At 47.3% G+C, this 21,786-nt stretch overlaps 1 protein-coding gene across 4 annotated transcripts in view; it reads right to left on the minus strand.

Moving 5' to 3' along the window:
- Positions 1-2,133, minus strand: part of LOC149372146 (dachshund homolog 1-like) — a 240,440-nt gene extending 238,307 nt beyond the window's left edge. For all 4 annotated transcript variants that reach the window (XM_089566521.1, XM_089566520.1, XM_089566519.1 and 1 more), the window contains exon 1: positions 1,417-2,133. In XM_089566521.1, coding sequence (XP_089422647.1) covers positions 1,417-2,024 — 608 coding nt within the window. In that variant the 5' untranslated portion in view covers positions 2,025-2,133. The remainder of the gene's footprint in view (positions 1-1,416) is intronic.
- Between the last annotated feature and the right edge of the window lie 19,653 nt (positions 2,134-21,786).

The raw sequence follows: 21,786 nt of genomic DNA on the forward strand, positions 1-21,786 counted from the left end.
TTTGATGCAGCGTGATGCGATAGTTTGAGGAAAGTGAGGACGAATTATGTAACCAGTATTTCCAGCTAAAGATATAAATTCAAGGCCTTTGTCATCACGGTGAAGAATTTACACAATCTTGTTTCCGAGAAACGACGGAAAACCAAACCGAAGTTCCTGTATTACATTAAGCATAACAAATTTGAATAGGCACACTGTTATGAGTGACAGCGATTCAATGACAGGCGCGTCAATGGTGAGGTTTGCAAGGCGGATCTTGTAACCCTTTTTTTGCTTGATGTGTTTACTGTAGTAATTTCTGACACCATTTTGGTGTGATTAATCCGTCCATAACCTCATTCCTCCCTTTAATCATAGCCTATTGCAGCTTAAGGCTTAAACCTTACAAAAACGTAATGGCGACACTGCTGTAATGTTTACTGAGGTGGTGCACTTTAAGTACTACACGATGTTGCGTACCCCAGATCTCGCAAGAAATGAGCAGCCAGTCTGGTAACAGTTCTGTCCTGCGACCATGAGACATGCAGTTATATACTGAGTAGATTTATATCGAGCCAGCTAAGATGAGCTCTGCGAAAATGCTAATAGTATATAAGCCACACATGACAGGCAATCGGCACAGTGGCGGCGCGGCCACACGCAAGACAGAGCTTACTTCTATAAGTTCCTTTCAATGCTGTTGAATACCAGAACCACTTGAATACCAGAAGCAGCCCTCAATGCAGTTGAAAGCAACAGATCGTAGTTCTCTCACTTGGAAGTCTGGAAGATATGCAGCGACCGCTGACTGCGACCTTGTCTGAAATGACGCCGACCCTCAAAAACCATGTTAACGAACTGTTTAACACCCCAAAGGTGCCGTTGCGCTCGCATACATTTGCTGAGCATTGCAATGCAGTTGTCACTATGATCAAAGGGAAGCAGCAGCGCGAATACTCAACTGAAGCTATGGCGCCTTCTGGCACATTGCAAAATGCAAACTGTATGCCATAGGGAAGCTTGTAACCGGAACATATGGGAGTTCTTCCCATGACCAGACGAGGTGTTATACGACCGCAATATCATGCGCGTTCCGCGTGGGTTGCCGGCGAGGTTAAAGCTGATTTGTGTATTTTGAATACGAAACCACAGGACCCTTATATCTTGCGCATCAGTTAATAATTCTCGTCAGCGCAATATGCTGCACTCGCTATTCTTCTGAGTGCAGTAGTGGACGCCACATTCATGCAATCACCTGATGACGATCGATAGCGCGTACGCGAATGCAACCGCGCGCAGCGACGCTTCACGCAGTGGCACCTCCCACGTGGTGTCACCCTCTAACGCTGCGGCGTGACACACACAGTGTTTCAGGCTTTCGTGCATGCGCATCCACCCACCGACACAGAGATACGAGCAAAGAAGGCACACGCTGACCTGGCAGTGGTGCAGTCCTTGTAGAGGGCGTCGAAGTCCTTGCACGAGAGCAGCTTGCACCGGTTCACGCCGGGCTGGATGGCGCCCAGTCCACGCAGAATTCGAACCTGCTCCACGTTGCACACGATAGGCGTGATGTCGAGCCTCTTGAGCTTGGTGTACACCGTGTGCAGTCCGCCCACCAGGTGCTTGAGGAAAAGCTCGAACGCCTGCGGCAGGCACAGCAGGTAGTCGCCGTTCACCAGGAACGCGGCTACCTTGGCGCCGCGGTAGTCGATCAGGTGGCAGTCGGTGGCCGACGCGTCCGACGGGATGCCGGGAGGGGACGGCGGCGGTCGCATGCCGGCGTACAGCGCACGGCCGTTGAGCGCATGCAGAACCCCGTAGCCGGGGGGCTGCTTGTGCGGCGGCGGGGGCGGTGGCAAAGCGGCGCCCAACGGGCTCTCGGGCGTCGAGCGCGTCGGCGTCAGTGAGCCCAGGCACGACTTTGGGCTGGAGCCTCCGCGGGCCGACGGCGAGTGTGCGGCCGCCGGCGAGCCGAACGTGAGCGTCGGCGGCGACGGCGTGCCGCCTCCGCTGCTGCAGCTGCCCAGCGAGCCGGCGTCCATTGGCCTCCTCGTGCCGCGCGCAACCTGCTCAGGGCACGGCCGCTACTTGCTGCTGCTGCTGCGTCGTTCCCGTCGCGAACGTGTTTCGCTGCCGTCCGTGGTCCGCGCGGACTTCGCCGCCAGCGGCCGCCGCGGCGAGGCGCTCTTCGAGAACGGGGGGGAGGAAAGCGGCGACCCCCTTCCCCTCTATTTTTGATTCCCCTCCCTCAATGTGCGTTCTTTCCTCTCCCCCGTTTATCCGGGCAGCCCGTGTCCGGACACGGGGAGCGAGGGAGCACGAGCCAATGACGGTGTGGCCCGGCGACGGCATCTCGGCGCGGGCCGGTCCGGTGGGCAGGGCCCAGGGCGGGCGGGGCTGTTGCCGTGCCCCAGGCCGCCGCCGAGAACGCCGCGCGCTCCGTGAGATGGCGCTCGCGGAAGGAGGCATGCTCGTTCTTCAAGCGAGAGTGGGCGCTCGCCGGGAGGCAAAAGGGTTTGTTTTGGTTTCGGCACAAGGTGAGGAAGAGCTCGCTCCTTTTCTTCCGGGAGATCGAAGTGGAGCGCCCACGTGAGCGCGCCGCACACGCAAGGGTGAAGGTTGCGTCGTTAATGGCGCATCGCGGAAACCATCGCGACCGGATGTGCGGGTGCTGTGCGTTCTCAGTAGTGATTTCCTAACCGGGTACCTGTCGTCGTAGCTCAACGGTCCGTTTGGAAAGGAAGGAGGTTTTTGCACCTTTCGCGCAGTGCCATCTCTCTATTCGAGCCTATGTAAGCACCGGTCCTCGACTTCTTTTGAGAAGATAAATTTGGTCCGTGTACTCGTTCGTGAAAAACTTGAGTTTGATCGAACAATTACAGGTCTTAGAACGTTTGCATGTCGAATGCAGGGTGACAGCAAATTCATCGCGATTACCTGAATCATGCCGACTTGGATAAGCAAGGTCGACCTGGATAAACACTTTGTCCATCGATTTACAATTAGACGTGCTCTGCGCCGGTCCTGGCAACCTGCCCATTATTTATTTATTTATTTATTTATTTATTTACTATCACGGCCGTTGAGGCGTTACAGATAGGAGTGGTAAGTATACTTATACAAAATCAAATACAATAAGGAGAGTTGCTAACATAGGTGATGAAGAAGAGTAGATTTAAAAGTTTCCGGTTCAGAGATGGAGACGATGTTGGCGGGCAGGTGGTTCCAGTCTGAGCTGGTCTTGGGCAGGAAAGAATAAACATTACATAACCTTATCTCATTTTATCACCACACTCACTGCCCCATCCCTCTCCTCAACCCGGCTTCGTTTTTCAGAACACCTGGTTATCGCACTGCATGTTTCTTTCAGTTCCACATTCTCCTTTGAATTTCCCCTAGAATCGGGATCCCCGTTACGTTCTCCAAAACCTCGCTGCTCTTTTTCTGCATGTAAAGGAGCAAATTGATACATTTCGCATATCAGAAATTTAGGAAAGAAGGCTGGCAGGGCACGCGAAAAATTTGAAAATGCAATTTTCGCATTCTCTCATAAGGATCTGACCCAGGACGAAAACAAATTTCTGCCATAGAGTTGTCAGAAAAGTTTGAGCTATTGGAACTAGGAACTACTCGGAAGAGCTAACGATGGAACAACGAAGGCTTTGGCCAAGACGACGTGATGGAAAATGTCGAGTACTGCTCTCGTAAAGAAACGAGTGGGCGAGCCTGACAGGTAGGGTGCTAAGATGGGCATTAAGGGCACATAATTGTGCGCTTGGTATGCCGACGTCACCGTATTCAAGTGGGAAGAGTGTTTATTTAGTCGAAAAACATTCATAGGTAAAAGTGCACCCTGACAGGGTGAACTCATCATCTGATTTTCTGGCGTTGAGTAGGGTTACTGTGATGAAGATCATGCCATAAGTGATGTTACCGATCGCTAAACGTAACAAAAATTCTGTCATAGGCAACTGAATGGACTTCAGAGCGCGACCGATTGCACCGTTATTGGCAAATGATGAGCATCTGTAATGTACAAACGTCCCTGGAATACGCGAAGAAGGCAGACTTGCATCGGCTCTAAATCATTCCTATATTAAATAACTGTCACTTCTCTTCGACTGTACTGTTCAAGAGTTAGCAGTCGTCATAGATCAGTCTTTGCGAGAAAACGTAGAACTGCATTTCGCAGTTGCTTGTGTTTGTTTCCCATTTGATTATCAATTGCTTTGCACCCTCTGAAGCACGGATTGCCACCGGTCTTCAATGTAATATACAAAAAACAAAACCACTCACCGTTATTCAAATCGAGAATCGATACTTTGAGTTCACGATTCTGACAGTGGCGCTTTACTGAGCGAGCCACGTGTCTGGTTTGGTTTGTGGGGTTTAACGTCCCAAAGCGACTCAGGCTATGAGAGACGCCGTAGTGACGGGCTCCGGAAATTCCGACCACCTGGGGTTCTTTAACGTGCACTGACATCGCACAGTACACGGGCCTCTAGAATTTCTGCTCCAAAGACATTCGACTGCCGCGGCCGAGATCGAACCCGCGTCTTTCGGGTCAGCAGCCGAGCACCATAACCACTGAGCCACCGCGGCGGCCTGAGCCACGTTTCTGTGGGTGCGATCATGTGATTAGATGCTTGTGCTCACCGCCGCGCGTAAAGAAACTATACCTTGTACTGACGCACTCTGAACACGAATACGCCTACGTGGAGTAAAAAGGGGGCAGCTTGTTCTCTGGGACACTCCCCTTTATTAATGAAAGTGCGCTGCTTAGAGTGCAGAAAAACAACCAAGTTCATCATTCTTCACAATTCGCTTTTAATTGTACGGCAACTGTGGAATATTTTAATTCACTAATATAAACATATAACGGGAATGGTCTAGCGTTTCTATGCGTAGCAAAATCTTGCTTTTAAAGCTTGTCCCTCGCTCGCACCGAGTATAGTTAACACTGACATGTAAAACCAAAGGGGAGCGTTTTTGACAATAAATAGCAGAAAACTGCAAGCGTACCGAGGAGGTAGTACAGACAACTACGGTGAGTCTGTATCGTGTTATTGAAAGGGCGCATGCTTGTCGAGAGGCGAAGAAAAGGCACGTAAGTTCGCATTGCTCACGGCTTGCGAGAGTGAGTACAGGATGAGCACGCAGTTGCGTGGCAAATAATTGCTAATGACCCATTCGTACTGAGGACAGTACCAGCAACGAAAAACATCATACACTTTATTTCACTTTCGGCTAACTTGTCTATAATTCTTCAACAGACAGCGCAGTGCTTTCCCGCAACACACACACGTTCTCTCACAGGCAGCTGCTCGTCAGATGGCGTGACCGCGGATACTTTCTCTGTGAAAAAACCAGCTGCACATGGGAGTCATGCGTATCTGCCGCCGTTCAGTGTACATCCTGCTTTGATTCGGGTGGGACTCCTTAATTTCTTCCCTTTCTCCCACTCTTTCTGCAGAGGTGCTGGCTAGAGTGCGAGAGAAAAAAAAAACGAAAAGGTGCCGAGAGTTCCTGCGCACTGGGAGGCAGCCAGGCGGCTGGCTGCCCGTTTCAGGAGCCATTGGGCACGCCAATCTCTCTGGCTGCATCGGGCACACACACACACACACAGTGGTGGTGGCAAAGGCGTCGGCCTCCTTTTGCGGCGGTGCCCTGACACCCGTCGTGCGGCAGAGCCCGAGAGGGAGCTCCCGTAATGTCTCCCCCTTCCCTCTTTCGGCTTTCTTTGATGGGCGTAGAGAAACGGAGAGAGAGAAAGGGGGAAACTTCAAGGGGGAAAGGAAAGCGCGTGACAATGCACCTCCCTCCACCTCTCCCCCATTGTCCACAGGCGCCTTGCCACACGGGCCGGCTAAATATATATGCTTGGGAGGTGAGAGTCGTTCGTCCCTTATAGAGAGCAGAGTCGGTTCAGTTTCGAATGCCCGCGCCTGTCACACGTGGATGTGTGCGGGCTTGATGTCTGAGAAGGGAAAAAAAAATACGTTCGAGAGGAAGAAAGGCGCAGTCACTAAGTGTCTCTTACAAAAGGGAACGTTCAGAATTGCCTTCAGAGGGGAAATAATGCGAGCTTTTCTATTGGAATGCTCGCAACGGTGCTTGCATCCGGGCTGCCGATTCCCAGCGCCGACTTCTGGCAGGCGTGGTGATTCTGTCTCCTTTTATTTGGATAAGTACTGCATCACACTATAGTCGCATACACACGGCGAACTCTCATGCCTCAAGGGTTCGCATTGGATATCTTGCATCGAGGGGACTTTGCAGCTTGCTAATAGTTCGTAACAATATAACTGCATAGGAACTTTTCTGCGGGTGGTTGTTATTTGTATAAACCGAAAACTCGCTTGTTCAGCTGCTTGCTAATGAGGAATTTGTACAGGTCACAAAACGGACATCGGCGGCCCGACGTCCTCGGCCTCGCTTTTGAATAGGTTTTCTCGGGGCCTTCTCCTTTTGCTAATTTCCTTGGAATAGCCACGCCTTGCCCCCAGCTGTGTAGAGCCGTCTCCGCTACCTTACACCTTCTTCCTCTATGCTCCTCGTTGATTCTGTACACTGCGTCAGTCAAGCATACGCTGGTTTGGTGTCTTTTAAGTTACTTGTATAGATCCTACTCACTGATCCATTAAAGGTTCCTCACGTTCTTCTTCAGGTCTCACTGAGGCCGACGTACCTTGCGACTGAGACATAACTTCCGCACTAGAGGTGCACATGCCAGTGATGGAAACTGAGAGGCTCCTTCTTCTCTTTGCTTTGACAGCACCTTAACGCCAGACATGTTGTTAATTGCGGCATGTACGTGAAAAGTGGCGAAGAACAGAGGAAAATTGGTTCGGAGAAGTGACAGCTCACATAGAACCTATTTGAATCGGATGACACAAAAGGTTTAAAAAATCAATAACTTGGAACAGCCTTAGCTGGAGGACAATGCTGCGGACGGTTCTGCTTTGAGGTGCCTTATACCTTTTAACTTCGACCCTGCAGAAAAGTAAGCATCAGATTAAATCATTGGAGTCATTTGGCTTGTCAGTCTTTTATATTGTTACGTGACGGCAAGCGATGAAGAAAGGACTGCATGACCGATGGCGATGATATGATTTAAAGTCTGCGAGCCTAGCACGAGCGCTCCTGCCCAAGCCACTGCCCGCTTGGTCGTCTTCTAGTCCGTCACATGACTCGGGGCCACGAAGCGATCGTCCCGATCGCGCGAACGAGAAGAATGCCACAGTCGATGACAAGCAGAACGTGACGATGGACGTGGCAGAACATATGAACAGAAGAGAAGATGAAGGGCTTGCCGTCACGATGAAAGAGATGATGAGCGGGTGAAGCCAGGTCCACGAAGACTGAGGAGCCACCGGTTTCTGGAAGTCAGCGTCGAGGCCCGTGGACACACCCAACGGCGGGGGCTGGGGTACTTGTTTCTCGTGTGAGTGTCAGTGGTCAATGGGTTCTCTGGTCAGTGGCGGTGGTCTCGGTTCAGTGGGGTCGTAGGTCGTTGGGTCTTCTAGGTTCTCAGGTGGGCGGTGAGTGGGGTCACAGGGCAGTTGCGGCGGTAGTTGTGTGGTCGTTGTGTCGTCGTGTCTTCTGGTCGGGGCTTGGGACGGGGCGGTGAAGAGCGGCGGCGTCGGGGCATACCTGGCAGGCTGGGGAAGCGCCGGAAGGTGCGAAGCAGTGAGCTCTCCACAGAAGACCTCGGTGTACAGCAGGCTCCTAAGCTCCGGGACCGGGATGAAGAAGGTACCCCGCACCTCCACCAAATGTTACGTGACGGCAAGCGATGAAGAAAGGACTGCATGACCGATGGCGATGATATGATTTAAAGTCTGCGAGCCTAGCACGAGCGCTCCTGCCCAAGCCACTGCCCGCTTGGTCGTCTTCTAGTCCGTCACAATATTATACAGTGTATATAAGTAGAGCAAAAACTGCACTTCTATCCATCTTTTCTCTTCTGCCTACGGAAAGTTAAAGTAGCCGCTGCAACGACAAAGGTCTCTGACATCGAGGAGCATTTAACGTGAAGGAACTATGTCTCAACAGTTTTACTTCTCACAGGGAGGCAATGGTGCAAAAGTTCTGCTGCGTGGATCATAAGACATGTCGGACTGAGTCATGCATGAAGAGGAAAGTTCAACAAATCTTCACCGGTCACTCGAAAAGACCTCAATACGTTCTATGCTGAGACGCATTAAATAAGCGCTGGTGATGTCTTCCGTCTCGTTCTTTGTGTTCTGTCAAAGTGTGCTCAGCTTTTGTCGTCGTGAATCTGCACCAACTTGCTCCAATGTCTGCTCTACGACACATTAAATAGCATCGGCGCAATCGATAGAATGTCTGCAAGCAAAGTTTGGTTTGGTTTGGTTTTATGGGGTTTAACGTCCCACAGCGACTAAGGCTATGAGAGACGCCGTAGTGGAGGGCTCCGGAAATTTCAACCACCTGGGGTTCTTTAACGTGCACTGACATCGCACAGTACACGGGCCTCTAGAATTTCTCCTCCAAAGAAATTCCAGCCGCCGCGGCCGGGATCGAACCCGCGTCTTTTGGGTCAGCAGCCGAGCACCATAACCACTGAGCCACCGCGGCAGGCTCTCTGCAAGCAAAGTAAAAGACGGAAGCGGAAAAGGCACTAAGCGGGAAAGGCCGTAGTTATTCCAATGAAGTCAACGGAAACGGGAGGCCTCGACGAATCCTATCAGCGCGATCACGGGAACGTCGACACTAAAGCTCGCAAGCGTTGTGCAGAGCCACGCGGGACAACAAGCAGCAGCTAATCAATCGCGTGCGGGCGATGACAAGCAACTTCACCAGAACATAGAGACCAGCATTTGGTGCAGATTTTTTTTTTTTCAGCCACAAGTCTATCACTTTAAGCCGTTATGGTGGCTAGCAACAGCTAACATAATGTACAAGGTGCCCCAGTTAAAGGTAACCAAGCTTTAGAGAATATGGAGTGTGCATGGACAGTAAAATCAACTGAGGTCTATTGAGAGTTGTGTGGCCTAGTCTGAAGAATTTTTGTCACTCTTAATTCAAAGTTAATTTACCAGGAAATATTTGTTTTTTAACCTTTAATGGCATTATATGAATAAGGTGCCAATTCAGAATTTGTAAATCACCTTGAAAAAGTGCTGGCTGAAGTGTTTGCAACAAGATACCAAATGCGTGAAGCAGTTTTTTATTTACCGACCTTTAAATACAACTCGCAAAATCCGAAAGCTTCCACGTGAGAGCGCTACTTATACAGCGTCTGAAGACACGTCTTAGAAAAGAAAATGTGCTTTTGGCAGGAGCGCTGCACCCACGGGGTATTATGTGTACACTGGGCGAGAGATATATGCGCTAGCAGCTCTCACGTGATAGCTTTCCTTTAAAGCCGGTAACTATAAAGCAACGCAAATGGTACCTTGATGCAAACATTTTATTCAGCTGTTTTTCAAGACGATCCACCTCGTTTGAATTGACGCTTTATTCTTGAAGGCTTGAAGCCAGTATTTGTAATGTCAGCTGAATAGTATTTAACATTCAATTAAGTTTGTAATACGAATACTAGGCCACCCGACACTCAAGAGCCATGAGTTTGTTTCACTGGGTTAGAACACTGTCTTTTTTAAATGATTGTTTACATTTAGCTGGGACACCTGTTATAGTGTCTGATTTCGGCCGCCGTAGTTTTGTTCACAAGCCCTCCATATTAAATACTGAATAAAACCATAAGGGCCGAAATGAGCTCTTCATTTGCGCTCAGTCTACTGTCCAAACCACCAGTTTCCATATTAACGAGGCCTTAACATCTTAGAAAGCTTGTTCCCCAGAGAAAAGTGCCGATCATTTCGAATATTATTTTGGGGAAAGTAAGTGAAGCCTTATCTTCAGTATTTAGTTGTATAAACTAGGTGCGTTTCAAGCTCCCATTGTTTTGCGTCGGGCACCTCAGTATTCTGAAACCGTATTGTTTTGAAAATAGGCACCCTGGGAACACCATTATTCTGTGGCAAAAAAAAAAAAGAAATGCTGAAACCAAACAAGGTAGAAGAATGAACTTCCCATGCGCTGGCTAACTTTTACAAGAGCCTTTACTTTGCGAACTGCGAAATGAAAGCACAACAAATGCGCAGAATAAGCACCCATATGTTAGCACGAGTATGTGTCATCTTTCTCACCCTAGTTCGTTCCAGCTGTCTTTTGTTGCCATGACAGAAGTACTCTCGTTTTTTGAGGTGCTTTTTTCTAAGCTCCAGAAATTATCGACATTATATTGGTTCTTGTTTGCGTTTTCTTCTCACAGGACACGGGATACACGGGCAGGAAATTCTCGGGCTTCATTGTTCTTTTCACTGTGAACAAGCTAGCGACTCTCCTTCCAACGGGTATAGAAAGCAGCTCAAGATTTGATTATTTGTCGTCTGTCGTGGGAAATAAAGTTGCTTTTAGCTTTGGTGCTGCAGGTACATTCAGCTGGCTTCCTGTTTGTATAATCCGCCTGAATGCACATTGGTATGCCAAAAACACAACATCATCCTTTTTTTTTTCTAATTTTTGATAGAGTACACATTTTCTGTATAATGAATGCAAGTTTTTAAAAAATTAAATTTATGCCTAAATAATTATTCATGTGTTTTATGACGGTACTTGAAGCATCACTGAAATGCTACTGAACTGGTGAACCGATTTCATTATTCTCATTGCAGATATATCCAGCATGTTCGTTTTACTTAAACACCAAGCAGCAACTGCGGCCCAAGGCACTTGAAACAAATAATTTGATGCAAGTCATACTATACGCTGGAAAATGTGCAGCGATTCTTCCCGATAACCGCATTAAAATGTTCATTATATTTATTGTGTGTTCTTTAGCTGGAGGCAGTTTCTCGCAACAAAAACGTTAGCAGCCTTACCTGTAAAACTAAGGAAATATTACGAAGAGTCGCAAGTGGCATTCTGCATTTTTCTTCACAAGAATGTCTTTTTCAGCCTCAATATATTTTTACAAAACATTAGCTCAATTTGTGCTTCGATATTCAAGTCCTGCAACTGTCAGAAATAAAACATACAGGCTGGATATTACTTGCAATGTGTATAATAAAACTGCTTTCATAAAAACGGCAACTCCATGACATTTCAAAATTTCAGCAACACAACGGTGGTTCAACAACATTTAAATGTTGTTTTGTGTCAGTTTTAGAATACTTTCAAGGATGGTTTGGTTTGGTGTATTAGGGTTTAACGTCCCAAAACGGCTCAGGCTATGAGGGACGCCGTAGTGAAGGACTCCAGAAATTTTGAGCACCTGAAGTTCTTTCACGTGCTCTGACATCGCACAGTACACGGGCCTCTAGAATTTTGCCTCCATCGAAATTCAGCCGCCGCGGCCGGCATCGAACCCGCGTCTTTCGGGCCAGCAGCCGAGCGCCATAACCACTCAGCCACCGCTGCGGGGCAATGCTTTCAAGGAAGCGTCACTGATAAACAAAATGTCAGCAAAACATAAATCAATGGAGGATCAATAATAAAGCATGAGCGAGTTTTGAAAAACTCAATACAATACACCCGTAATGTTTCCCTAATAGGAATAAAACAAAATTTCAATACAGTTTGTTAACATTAAGGAATGGAATGTTAATAAAACTTCAACAAACCTTTTTCTAAGGTTCATATACTTTTAAACTTTGACCCTGCAGAGACTAACCATCAGATTCCATACTTGTAAACATTTGCTCTTTCACTCTTCCTTATCATCGAATGTGAATAAGCCTAAGACAAACTTCGTTCCTTTCCATCATTTCTCGTCCGCCTATGTGACCTTGGCAACCATAAATGTCTCTGACATCGAGGAGCATTTAATCTGAAAGGGCTATGTCTGAAAAATTCGATCCGTCGCAGACAGCTGATGTGGTACAAAAGTCCTGCTGCCTGGACCGCAAGACAATGTCAGCCTCAGTAGTGTATGAATAGGAACGTAACCAACCTTTGTTGGTGCAGCAGAAAGGATCTCAATACGGTCACAGTGGGAGACACAGGGAACAACATAATTCTTGCTGGCGCAGTCGACAGGATATCTACAAGCAGCGTAGAAGGCGGCAATGGAGAAGGTGCTAAACTAGAGCTGCAAACTCCGTGGTTTTTCAGTGAAGTCAGCGGAGCCAGGAGGCCTCGAGAAAAGTGATTAGCGCGAGGTCGGGAACATCGACAACTACGCATCCGCGACGTGCAGAGCAACGGGACGACGAGCAGCGGCCGACTGTGTGCAGACCAAGACAAGCGGATACACGACCACCCTTGCGAAAATTTCTGTAGACAGTCTATAAAGTGTCTATAGATTTTGTATATTCTATAGATTTTCTATAGATACATCTTATAGACTGGTCTATAGGCAATACAAATCGTATAGAAAGTGTGTAGACTATCTGTAGATTTAAGGCCATAGATTTTTATTACACTTATTTCTATAGACAGCATATTGAATATGAATAGACAAAAGAAAATATCTATAGGAAGGTAATAGAGTTAATTAGAAGTCTATAGACAATCTATAGACCTTTTTTTAAGGGCACGGAGACCAGCGTATGGGGAAAATAAGTTTTCTCAATCCCACGTGTGTCACTTTTCAGCCGTTATTATGGATAGCATTAGTCAACGTAATATTTACTGTCGCAGTCGGCTTGACCTAACCGTAGAAAATATATGAACCAACTAAATATTGTTTATTCCGTCCTACAATCTGTCATGACATCCGTATTTGTTAAACCACTTGCACATGCCACTAAAGCGAACTTTCCTGTTAAACATAGCGTTAAAGCGGCCAAGTGCGGCAGCACATGTTCAGCTTTGCACTTCACGTGACTTACTTACAGACGCCACGTAATGAAAACGAAATTTGGAAAGCGAAATTTACTGCTACCGAATTGTTGACAGCAAATACGCTGGTTCGACTGAGTTCAAGCGTAGACGCTTGAATTATGCATTACGTGCATGCGTGGGTATGCAGTGTCAGTTCAGCCGACCAAATCCGAAGTGATGGTGTCAACAGGGTGCGAAGACACTCTCTTAGAAAAAATTTTTTGTTAGGAATACAAACAGCAGATTAGTTGTCTATCTCAGAAATCGCGTCGTTTTCAACTTGGCGTTAAAAGGGGGGACAACATTTTTTATACCCTTATTTTCAAAAACTTACTAAATTACATCTCGCGCCATCAGTCCTACTTTAGTTGATCACAAGGTAAACTGGTCTTGCAGTTATCGACACAAAGACTTGAGCTGTGCAATAGGCCAAAATGCATACGATATCTTCAATTTTCTTCGTATACTATTGATGTGACCGAAAACAATGGTTTTGATATGCAGTTATCGTTTGAGAAAAAATGCACACATTATTGCACGATTTTACAACTGCGGTTCACTGCACAGCTCGATACATAACAACTAAATGTACGCAGTTTAATTAAACAGTTTGCTACAGGAATAAAGTTAGGCATGTTTGCGTAAGAAGGAATAGCAGAAAAGTGAGTTGCGAGAAAACTCACAAAAAAAGATTAATATAATTACAAATGCCATAAATGCTATATCCACTAAGATTGAAATTCGCCATATTTGTAGCTCAGGTCCACTTTAGCCTTGTTTTTACTTGCTTTTTCTCGCGTGGCAGTTCGCTTTCTTATCTTGCATTTCTCGCGCCACCAATAGACTAAAGGGAGGCTTCCAGAGTGGTTGTTCGTCCCCCATCAGGCAAACTGTTAGTGTGTGCAGACCAGGTATGATCCTAAAGTGCTTCAGTCTAGAAGCCAAACTTTAGTGTTCGCAGGCGGACATAAGCAAGAAATGTGTGCCAAATATCAATGTCTCTGTTGTGAGTGTTTTAGTTAATATAGAGGGACAAAAATAGACATAGATATCAGAAAACAATTTTTATTATTATCAACTGAAGAATTCAGAAAAAAAAAATAAAAATGTCGCAAAAACTGGTTAATATTTTTATCGTATGTAATACCGAAACTGTTAGCTTCGGTTTCGCGAGACGCTTAGGGGTTCTTTGGCTGTACATTTTAAACGGTGTTACTTCGGAACACTTTATAAATGCTTATTCAGAAATAAATGAGTACTTGGATGAGACAAAGGGTTAAAAACTGATTTTTTTATACTGAGTTTTAAAAGTCGCCTCGTAACTTAACGGAAGCTCGGATGACAAAAGAAAGGAAGAAAATGAGCACGTTTATCAGCTGGATGTACAGGCGCCATTGTCTTTGAACTTAAGGTCTTCAATTAAAATTGTATTCTCAAGCGTGTTGTGGATGCTTGCAGAACTAGCTTCATTCATGTTGGGATTCAGTGTAGGACATCGACACCTACTCACGCTTTATGCTAAAGGCTATATACACCGATTACTTATTAAGAATTTGCGTAGTGACGTATATTCTGCATGATCATTGGGAACCGCAGGCCTGTGCATACTTTATTCGCCGGGTACCCAGCAAAGAGCTTACACATGCGGGAAACGATGCACAACCTTCATTCTGCGAGAGGAAATTGTGCGCATCAGCGGTCTGCCTCACAAGACGCGCTGCGACTTTCTATGAGCCGGCCTTCACCTTCTTACCAGTTTAAAATATAAACGAAGCTCCAGGTGTGCAGTTCAGATGTCTCGGCTTCGGTGGCATAGTAGAGGCCGAGATTTTAAAAAGCCGAGTTCAGGGAAGCAGAGACTCGTTTCTCAACTTGCAGTTTAGCGATTAGATTGGTTTAATGTGGTTTATGGGGGTCTAACGTCCCAAAGCGACTCAGGCTATGAGGGACGCCGTACTAAAGGGCTGCGGAAATTTCGACCACCTGGGGTTCATTAACGTGTACTAACATCGCACAGTACAGCGACCTCTAGAATTTCGCCTCCATCAATATTCGACCGCCGCGGCCGGGATCGAACCCGCGTCCTTCGGGTCAGCAGCCGAGTGCCATAACTACTGAGACACCAAGGCGACCCTTCAGGAAATAAATGAATAGTGTTAAGCACAATAAAACTTTTTGCTGGGCGAGTTGGTTCATTTTGCTTGAGGGGATGTTTGCGGCGCGACAAAAACAGACAAGGGACAGAAGACGAACGGGACAAGCGCTATCCCGTTCGTCTTCTGTCCCTTGTCTGTTTTTGTCGCGCTACAAACATCCCCTCTAGTGTTAAGCAGTTGTATATTGCAATATCATCAAAACCATAGAAGAAGTTACGTGCAGTGTCTCCAGCTATATGAGACGACGCACAGGAAAACACGCATATATGCGCACGAGCAGTGGCGTCTAAAACCGGTACAAAGGATTAACCGACTTCAGCTTGCATCTGATTATAAAAAGCAGGTGTTACGTGGGAGCTTAGTCCTGTTTCTGTAATCTGGACGTCAAGACAGATTACGTAACTTGTCCTTATGTTGCCCTCTTTAAGCGACGCCACGCAGGTTATAGTGCACAAGGCTTCACATTTCAAGGGTTCGCTCGGCATATAGAAAGAGTTGTGCACCAAGAAAGAGTGAATAAAAAAAGAAAACAACAAAGCTACGAGTGGAAGCGAAAGAAAAACATCCATGCTTCTTTTTTGCTTCACCCAGTATGCTGCACTTCAAAGTCACCTTCCCAACGAAGTACGAGTTAAGGCTCAACGTTCCACAGGTAAGCCGCACCCTTGCATCCATTCCAAGTCTTGTCAGAACACAGGAATAGCAGAACCACCCACTTGTTCGTTCGGAGGTGCTTTTTGAAAGGCGAAACGCGAAACCGACCCATTCGGCCAGCCGGTGCAAAACCATATCGTAACTTACGCTGGATTGCAAACGTAACGCGGCGTCCGTTCCCTCTGTTACAGCACACAGGGTGCCGGGATACGGGGTGCCTGCGCAAGCTGGGTCGGACAGCACAATGAGAAGCGCGGACGGGTTGAACTGCCGTAACAACCCGTTTATAGGCTGCCGAAGCGGGTCTATCCCGCGATATTTCCCCCCCGGCGAGCACCGTCGCTGCCATAAATCGAGCTTCTTTCAATAACGACGCCGGCGCTATATATACGCGCGGTGCCTTTCCGCGTGCAGGAGAGGGCATTTGGGGCCCGCACGAACACGTACATATGTGCACTCGCGGAGGCAGAGCGAGCGAAGATGAAAGAAAAAAAAAAGAAAAAGGAAGGCTAGGCTTACGAGGACCGTTCATCTATACGCTGCTGTTTCGGGCATCCCTATACGGCGACGGCGCGATGAATCGGTCCCCGAAGGGTTTTGCTTTGGGCCTATCTCACGGATATAAACTTGCGATTCCCAAACAAGCCCTCTACGCCGCCCCCCCCCCCCTTTTCCTCGTCCCTTTCCTTGGGGAGAGAGGGAGAGAGAGACCCTTGCGTGGTTTCTCTCTCAGAGCCAAGTTTGCTTTCATCTTTCATTCGCTCTATTTCTAGTGCGCCTACAACGTAAAATCACAAGGAAAAAAAAAAGAAGACGGAAACATGAGGAAATGAACGAAGCAAAAAAGAAAAAGAGCGCACGAAGGACGCGAGCAGGACGAGGAACAAAAGAAAGGAGGAAGAAAAAAAGAGCATATCGGAAGGACGTAGTGTGCCTGGCGCAATAAATGTTTATTAGCGCGTAAAAAAACTGTTCCCCAAAGAGCGGCTGCCTATGGGCATATATACACACGTACACGCACAGACACACACATGCGTGCTCTGGCGCGCTCATATGGAAGCTAGCGCGCACGCCCCCTCGAAAAAAAGACACAACCGCGCGCGATGAGAAAGGGGTGCTGCTGCTGTGTGCCATCATATAATGCGCGCACACTGCGGCAGCCGCCGCTATGCGCGCTGCGAACTGCAGGAGCTTGCGGCAAAGCCTCCCCTTCTTTTTCCTCGCTTTCGGTCCATTGTCGAGAGTCACAGACGCAGGGCGCTGAGGATGGAAGTAGAGATAGCGGAGCTAGAGGAAAAGAAGAAATAATAATCGCCCGAGACTGGAAAACCCGTTTTCTTGCAGTTAATGGCTCGGAACGGCGAGCGAAATGCTCGAGAGAGGCGTTACACTGCCACCGATGCTGGCTCTCAGAGAAGGAGGGAAAGGGAAACGAACCTGACGCCCGGAGGCCGGTGCGTCTGTCGGCATATACGGTCCCGCTGTCGTGAGCCATGCGCACATGTGGGCTGATGTTGGATAGCAACGGCCGGTGCTCGAACAGTGAAAAAGGAAGACATCTGCGGAAAGGTGGAGAACAGCAATAGCAAAAAAAAAAGTGATTAAAGAAAAGTAATGAACTTCAGGTGTCAAAGGCTGCTCTGTGGGCTATTACTATGAGGCAGGCATTAGGAGAGGGTTTAAGATTAATTTCGACAAACCCGGTGTTCTTTAAGATTGACTCAAATATCTTTACGCGACCGTTCATGCATTTAGGCTTCATCGAGACAAAGAGAGAATAAACTTTAATTGCATAAGAGGATGATGCTTGAGGCATCAGGGAAGAGTCCTCAGTGCAGGACCCCTGTAGCCAGGGCTATCGGCTGGCCTCGGGTGTCCAGCTTACTCTGGACATCCAAGTCGGAGCTGGACAACTGCGCCACCCACTGCTCCCGATTTGCATTGCGCATGAGCTCAATAACCCTTATTCTAGGTCATTCTCACGTGAGATGATATTGAGTGGGTGTTTGGTTGCACTGGGGACACGAATCTCTAAACGTGTCCGGATATATTTCAAAAACAGCACACAGACGAATCGTCTGAATGCTCTTCGATGTTTCGTCTGTTTCGTGCTTACGCTTCAGCGATGCTGCACCAAATAGTCCAAAAGTCTGTGCTACTCAACCTCATACAGAGCTATGATAGTGGGCCAGAATCTTGACCGAATCAAGTTATGCAGTAGAGTCTTCGAAGCAGAAGAAAGCGTTCCACTGTACCAGCCCGCCAAACCTTCGGACCGGTTCTTCGTGTACAGCGAAATTGTCCGCACTTTGATGACGACGTTGATGCTGCTGCTGATGATGATGATGACCGTGGTTTACGAGGGTAGCATGGTTACAGCAATTGCCACAGCCAACTTTCATCTCCCTCGCTGCATACAGAAAATCTTCGTGCGATAAATTATGTGGTGTAGGCCAGCCGAAGCGTGTTTTTCCGCAGTACACACATACTTGTTCAAGAGCCGGCCTAACAAAGCACGTCGAACGAGGAACCCGTGGAACTGGCAAGCTGCAAAAAGCGAGCAGAGGGGTGACGAAAACAAAACGATCGAGTGCTCATAAACTTTTCGGCTTACCGAGATCCCACCTGTATACTTATTTATTATTTTTTTTTTTTTTGGGGGGGGGGGGGGGGGAAGGGCGTATACGTAGAATCGAGAATCATTTTACCTACATTGAAAGGTAACGTCGAAAGCTTCTCTATTGCTTTTTCTTTCTGCACAGCTGCGAGAGCTTTTACCTTTCACCAAAAAAATTGTCCGAAATCAAGGTCACTTTATGACAAACAAAACACGAACTATAAAGAGCAAGGTGTAGAAAGATATAATGTATCAAATATAGTAGTTGTCTGTCGAAAATCAAATCTCAACGGCGTAGCCAGAGATCGTTTTTTAGGAGAGGGTTAGGTATAATGGGTCAACTGATTGAGAGATCTAGAGAGTAATAAACTATTCATATTTTTCTTCGAGAGAAGTTCTTGTATCTACACCACACCGCATATGTTCTGCACTTGGTAGCAGTGTGTTTGGATTGAGGCAGACGATAAACCCAGCAAGAAGCCATGCAGTGGTTGACATTTCTACAAGTGTGGCTGCCCGGCTATGGTTCCCAAAAGACAAGTTCATCCACCGAATAAATAAGCCACTTCACGTAAACTTCTTTATTTACTTATTATCGTCGTGTTACATGTATTTTTCACTAATATAGGGTTCGCTGTGCTGCTTTTTTGTGCAGCAAGCCTTGTGATTGATTACGTGTGACCCTGATCACGGGTGACTTTGGATCGTAGTATTTCGCATGTGATGTGAATAGTAATATACGCTCCACGCATACATACGTCTCGTATGTTAACGACACAGATCGTTCCCCTTGCACGAAGCGCTAAACACCCCGAATGTCTCGTCATACCTCTGCAGGACTTTGTTCCATTTAAGACAAAATAATGTCATGGCAGGTTCTCTCAGTTCATGAATGGCAGTTTACCAATATCCTTCAAGAGAAAAGTATACAACAGCTATATCTTACTCACCTACGGGGAAGAAACGTGGGGGCTAACGAAAAGGGTTCAGCTTAAGTTAATGACAACGCAGCGAGCTATGGAAAGAGAAATGGTAGGTGTAACGTTAAGAGACCGCAAGCGGGCAGTGCGGGTGAGGGAACGAATGCGTATTAATGTCATCCTAGTCGAAATCAAGATGAAGAAATGGGCTTGGGCAGGGCATGTAATGCGAAGGCAAGATATCCCATGGTCCTTAAGGGTAACGGAGTGGATTCCAAGATAAGGAAAGCGTAGCAGGGGGCGCCAAAAAGTTAGCTGGGCGGATGAGATTAAGAAGTTTGCGGGGAGACGGTTGCTGCAGCTGGTAAAGGACAGGGCTATTTGGAGAGACATGGGAGAGGCCTTTGCCCTGCAGTGGGCTTAGTCAGGCTGATGATGATGATAAGTGCCATCATATTCATGTGACTGAAATCAAGCTTGAACAGATGCTCAGTGTCCGAAGCAGTTATTCACTCAAGCAATAATATACACGCCCAGCGAAGTAGTTTTAACTTTGCTCACAGGCTAAATATAAGCCCAGTGTTCCCACAACTCATCACAGCAAAGAGGAAGTTCCACAAACGCTCTACAGTGAGCTCAGCTCAGTGCAGCAGTCTGGGGAAAGCTCTCACATGAAGCTCGACTGAAGCTTCATCACTCAACTGCTGCACTGACGTGTTTGGTCTATTCTGATTTCAACTAAAACCTGGCTGACCTGCGCGAATTTGCGGTCACATTTTTGTCTCATTAGTGTTAGCCTAATCGCAATGAAATGAGGGCAGGACAGGGACGCCGCCTCAAAGGTGCGCGCCGGGCTGTGCTCCATTAAAACCGTGAGGCAGTGACTGATTACTGAGCAAACAACCCAAGACCATAGCCTACAGGGTCTGGTTTATTAGCTGCCGAGCAGTAATAACCAACCAGTATATGCAACTCAGGCGATATTGCGGTGTCTGTAATTAGCCTCTAACCGCTGTTCCTGTTGGAAGGAACAACAGCAAAGAAAATATCCATCTGCTTCCGCGGTCGGGCGGGGCACACTATAAGCACTGGCATGTATGCGGGCAAGCGCACACAGTGCGCTCTGGATATTGGTGGAAGCTTCAATTCTAGACTCTGGGGCTACGGCTGCCCGTATTCCCTCCTTCTCGTGCAGTTCTTTTTTCTTTTCCATTTTATTTTTTGTGCAGTGCTACAACCCTGGCTGTGCAAATGCGGTCTTCACCAGGGTGTTCGAACGAGGAGCGTTTCTGTGGCGCCCCGTCGCCACCGCGGGCTAATTGCGAGAGAGGCAATTACCGAGGTCCCCGGGATAAAACAATCATATTTCAGTTTCATTCTTATTTTTATTCTCACTCGCTTGCTTGGTTTTTTATACCTCCCCCCCCCCCCCCCCTTGCTTTCTTTCCTTTTTTTTAAGCCTCGCATTCGTCTGTAAACCACAAAGAAGCGTTCTCTCATAGCGTACGTGGCGAGGGTGGTGCGGCGATCAAGTGAAAAAAAAAAACTGCCGCAAAAAACAAAAAACAAACAGGAGCGGTGAGATAAAAAGAGATCATTTATTATAGCAAGCGTTCTCTGGAGTATCCTGCGGGTTTGTTCCCGTGAGGCATGGGTTAATTCGTCTTTCCTTTCTTAGCACACTCGTATTCGTTTTTACTTTTGTTATTTGTTGCGTGTCCCGGTATAACGAGTGAACGATAGCGAATTGACGAACGTAATACAAGGCTTGCCTCCGAAGCCCCGCGACTGCGATTTTCAGTGTTTGTCTGTGTACCCATCCCTTATAATAAACAGAACTCTGGCACTTTTCGCCCTGCTTCAGTATGCGATGAAGTTACAGAGATAACTCTGTCACAGCACCCTGCTCGACCCCCGCCCAACCCTGCCCGGATCACGTGACCACGAGAGCGCCCACTCCCGGCCGGCCTTCATGTCCCTTATACTGTGCACTCTAAACATGAATACGCCTATAGGGGAGTAAAAAGGAGTAATCTGTCCTCTAGAGTACTCCCTTTCAGGGCCGGGGCAGTGCTGCACCAAGTTCCCGAGTAGATTTGGATCACTAAATATACGAAATGATTACTTTCGGCGACAGAGGTATGTCTCCGCTGCAAGGCACAGTAACTTGATGCAGTTAGCTATGAGGGGAGGCTTTTAAACAAGGCACCGAATGTCTAGAGGTTAGCAAGTAGAGAAGGTTGAAACCTCGCTTAAAATTTTTGTAAGTTCTAGAACTTCGCATGTTTTGAAACGCTGATTTGTTTCCGTTGGCAACCCTGAATATTCTGTACTTTCAGCGATAAAAATGCACCCCCCAGGTCTTGGGCAGCATACCCTCTCCCATAAAGGAAGTGCGGTCGAGGACAACTTACTCCCTTTGGAAGGCTTTCGTGTCTAGACTTGACAAAACTTTCTTGGACGAGCGGGAGAAAGAGGGAGTTTTCAACTATGACACACTATGCCTCTGCCACTTACCTCTGAGACTTGCCCACTTACCTCTTAACGCAGCTATCAGTGTAGAATAAGAATGTCATTTGCCTTTGGAGACTTTAAGTCTGCA

The sequence above is a fragment of the Amblyomma mixtum genome, chromosome 1 (genome assembly GCF_055824585.1).
Source record: "Amblyomma mixtum isolate Tamu chromosome 1, ASM5582458v1, whole genome shotgun sequence".
NCBI lineage: Eukaryota > Metazoa > Arthropoda > Arachnida > Ixodida > Ixodidae > Amblyomma > Amblyomma mixtum.